Genomic DNA, 2,241 nt, shown 5'->3' with positions numbered 1-2,241 from the left:
ATCGTTAGATATAAAAGTCACTTTATTCGAAGTAAACTGTGTCGCCCCACTGTACAATGTCACGCTCGTTAGAGGAGACCTCGCTTGGCTCGACGCCGGTTGCACGCGAGAGATGATCGCGAGTTACGCGCTCGGATTGTGCTAGCGGATTTCAACGCGTGTCGTGTGCGTACTTGTGCGAACTTCGCACTGGGCTGATGCGAACAGAACGAGCGTCGCGTTCGTTGCTAACTGAGCTTGCGGGCCGGAGCAGGCAAGAATTCGCGGCCGGAGCTACGCGTGAGGCTGCGAGGAATTTCGAAACGTAAAGCTCCGTGATTGGCTCCAATATGTCTAGCGCAGACTATTGGTCGCCGTGCGGGCGATCACGCGATGCGCACCTGCGAGACGGTGGCGAAAACATCCAAAAAAAAGAGAAATACACATGTGCGCTGTACGACGAGTTTCGAGCGTTCTCGAAGGAACGCGCTTTTACTTAAGCTGTGCGAATAGCAAATATTAAATTCGCCGTTACTGGCTTCGCGAATGTTCCATCTGCGAATATTCGATTCGCAACATGCCGCCCGCCTCGTATTCGACGGAATGCGAAACAACGGGGGAGGAGATCGCATAAAGGAGCGTCTTATTGACAAGATTATATACACTATGTACATGTTTGACTTAGTCTAAGTTTTACAATGGCCTTAGAGCTAATGAAGAAAGAGAAAAATCACTTAATACTAACGGGATTCTGCAGGTCCCGGAGAGTTGATAGACGCAGGCAACGGGCAGATCTTGGTTATTGGTCGTTTAAGCTCGGAATTGGCGGTGCGCACTGTGACGACGCGGACGCGACCGTCCAGTCCGGGATGGACTTTCAGAATCCTTGCGAGTTCCCACTTTGAGGGAGAAAGCAAGTTATTTTTGAGAAAAACTAGCTCGTTGACTTTAACATTGTCGTGAGATTCGGTCCATTTGACTCGCTGTTGCAATGAATGTAAATAGTCCGATGACCAGGAGCGCCAGATCTGCTCGACCATACGTTGCACGTGTTGCCATCGCGACAAACGATTCGCATTGATTTCGAGTAACGATTCTTCCGGTACGCTCGTGAGCGGTCTGCCGATAAGGAAATGACCAGGCGTCAAGGCGGTAAAGTCGGAAGGATCGTCGCGGAGCGGAGAGATCGGTCGCGAGTTAAGGCACGCTTCTATCTTACATAATAGGGTCGCGAATTCCGAGCGCGATAAAGTACTAGCACCGACCATCCGCTTGAGATGGTGCTTCAGGCTTTTTACGCCTGCTTCCCAAAGCCCGCCGAAATGTGGTGCCGCCGGAGGGACGAAGTGCCACGTGACACCGTCATTCGCGAGGACGCTTTTTAGGAAGGGGTCACGCTTAAGAGCGCGAAAGCTGCGTTGGAGCTCGCGATCAGCGCCCTGAAAATTCGTGCCGTTATCACTATACATATCTGAGGGCAATCCGCGTCGGCTGACGAAACGGTGAAAAGCCGCGAGGAATCCCTCGGTGGAGTAGTCTTCCACGCACTCGAGATGGATCGTCTTCGTGGCGAGACAAACACCGCGACGTAGTGTTTACTCCCCCTTTGACCGCGGCCGACGAAAGGCGTAATAAGCATTGGCCCGGCATAATCTATGCCCGTATGAGAAAAAGGAGGAGAGGGGTTGACTCGCGGATTCGGGAGATCACCCATTAATTGCGTCGGGTTTTTTGCGGAATGCTTGCTGCATTTAACACATCTACGGATGTGAGATTTGATCAAGCTTCGCGCGGAAATGATCCAGTAATTTTGACGAAGCCATCTGAGCGTGAGCTGAGTTCCGCCGTGCAGGGAACGGAGGTGAGCTTGATCGACAGTGTTGCCAGGTCTACCGTTTTAGCGGTAGATCTACTGTTTTGGCTCACAAATCTACCGCCTACCGTTTTAGCTGGGTTATCTACCGTTTTTAATTTACATTATATATTTTATGGATTTTTCGAGTATGAATTAAAAATAAAAAATTTTATTGCCTGTTGCCTGGTATTGTGTGATAGGCTTAAGAGTTGTCACGGTCAGAGAGAAGCCTGAGAGATGTCACGGCCCCGTTTTTCGTGATTGGCGAATGCGATACGCCCTCTGTGGACATTGAAAACGTGGACATTGAACTACGTAGCCAATATCCACATTTTGCTAAGTGGGTAACGCAGATTTGCACAATTTTAGCCCCGTCCCGCGCTATGGTTAGATCCCATGCAATGATT

At 50.2% G+C, this 2,241-nt stretch overlaps 1 protein-coding gene across 1 annotated transcript; it reads right to left on the bottom strand.

The window, feature by feature from the left end:
- Positions 1-719: 719 nt before the first annotated feature.
- LOC105564202 lies at positions 720-1,448 on the bottom strand. The gene has a single exon (XM_012016423.1). It carries the CDS (start codon positions 1,446-1,448, stop codon positions 720-722), a length of 729 nt encoding a protein of 242 aa, XP_011871813.1.
- Positions 1,449-2,241: the final 793 nt, after the last annotated feature.

Source organism: Vollenhovia emeryi, unplaced genomic scaffold (assembly GCF_000949405.1).
Source record: "Vollenhovia emeryi isolate VEMERY1.0 unplaced genomic scaffold, V.emery_V1.0 DF944073.1, whole genome shotgun sequence".
Taxonomy (NCBI): domain Eukaryota; kingdom Metazoa; phylum Arthropoda; class Insecta; order Hymenoptera; family Formicidae; genus Vollenhovia; species Vollenhovia emeryi.
This window is presented reverse-complemented; position numbering and strand designations above follow the sequence as displayed.

Bases quoted from the DNA above. Each gene is read 5' to 3' on its own strand.
- LOC105564202 (XM_012016423.1), bottom strand. From the start codon at position 1,448: ATGTATAGTGATAACGGCACGAATTTTCAGGGCGCTGATCGCGAGCTC.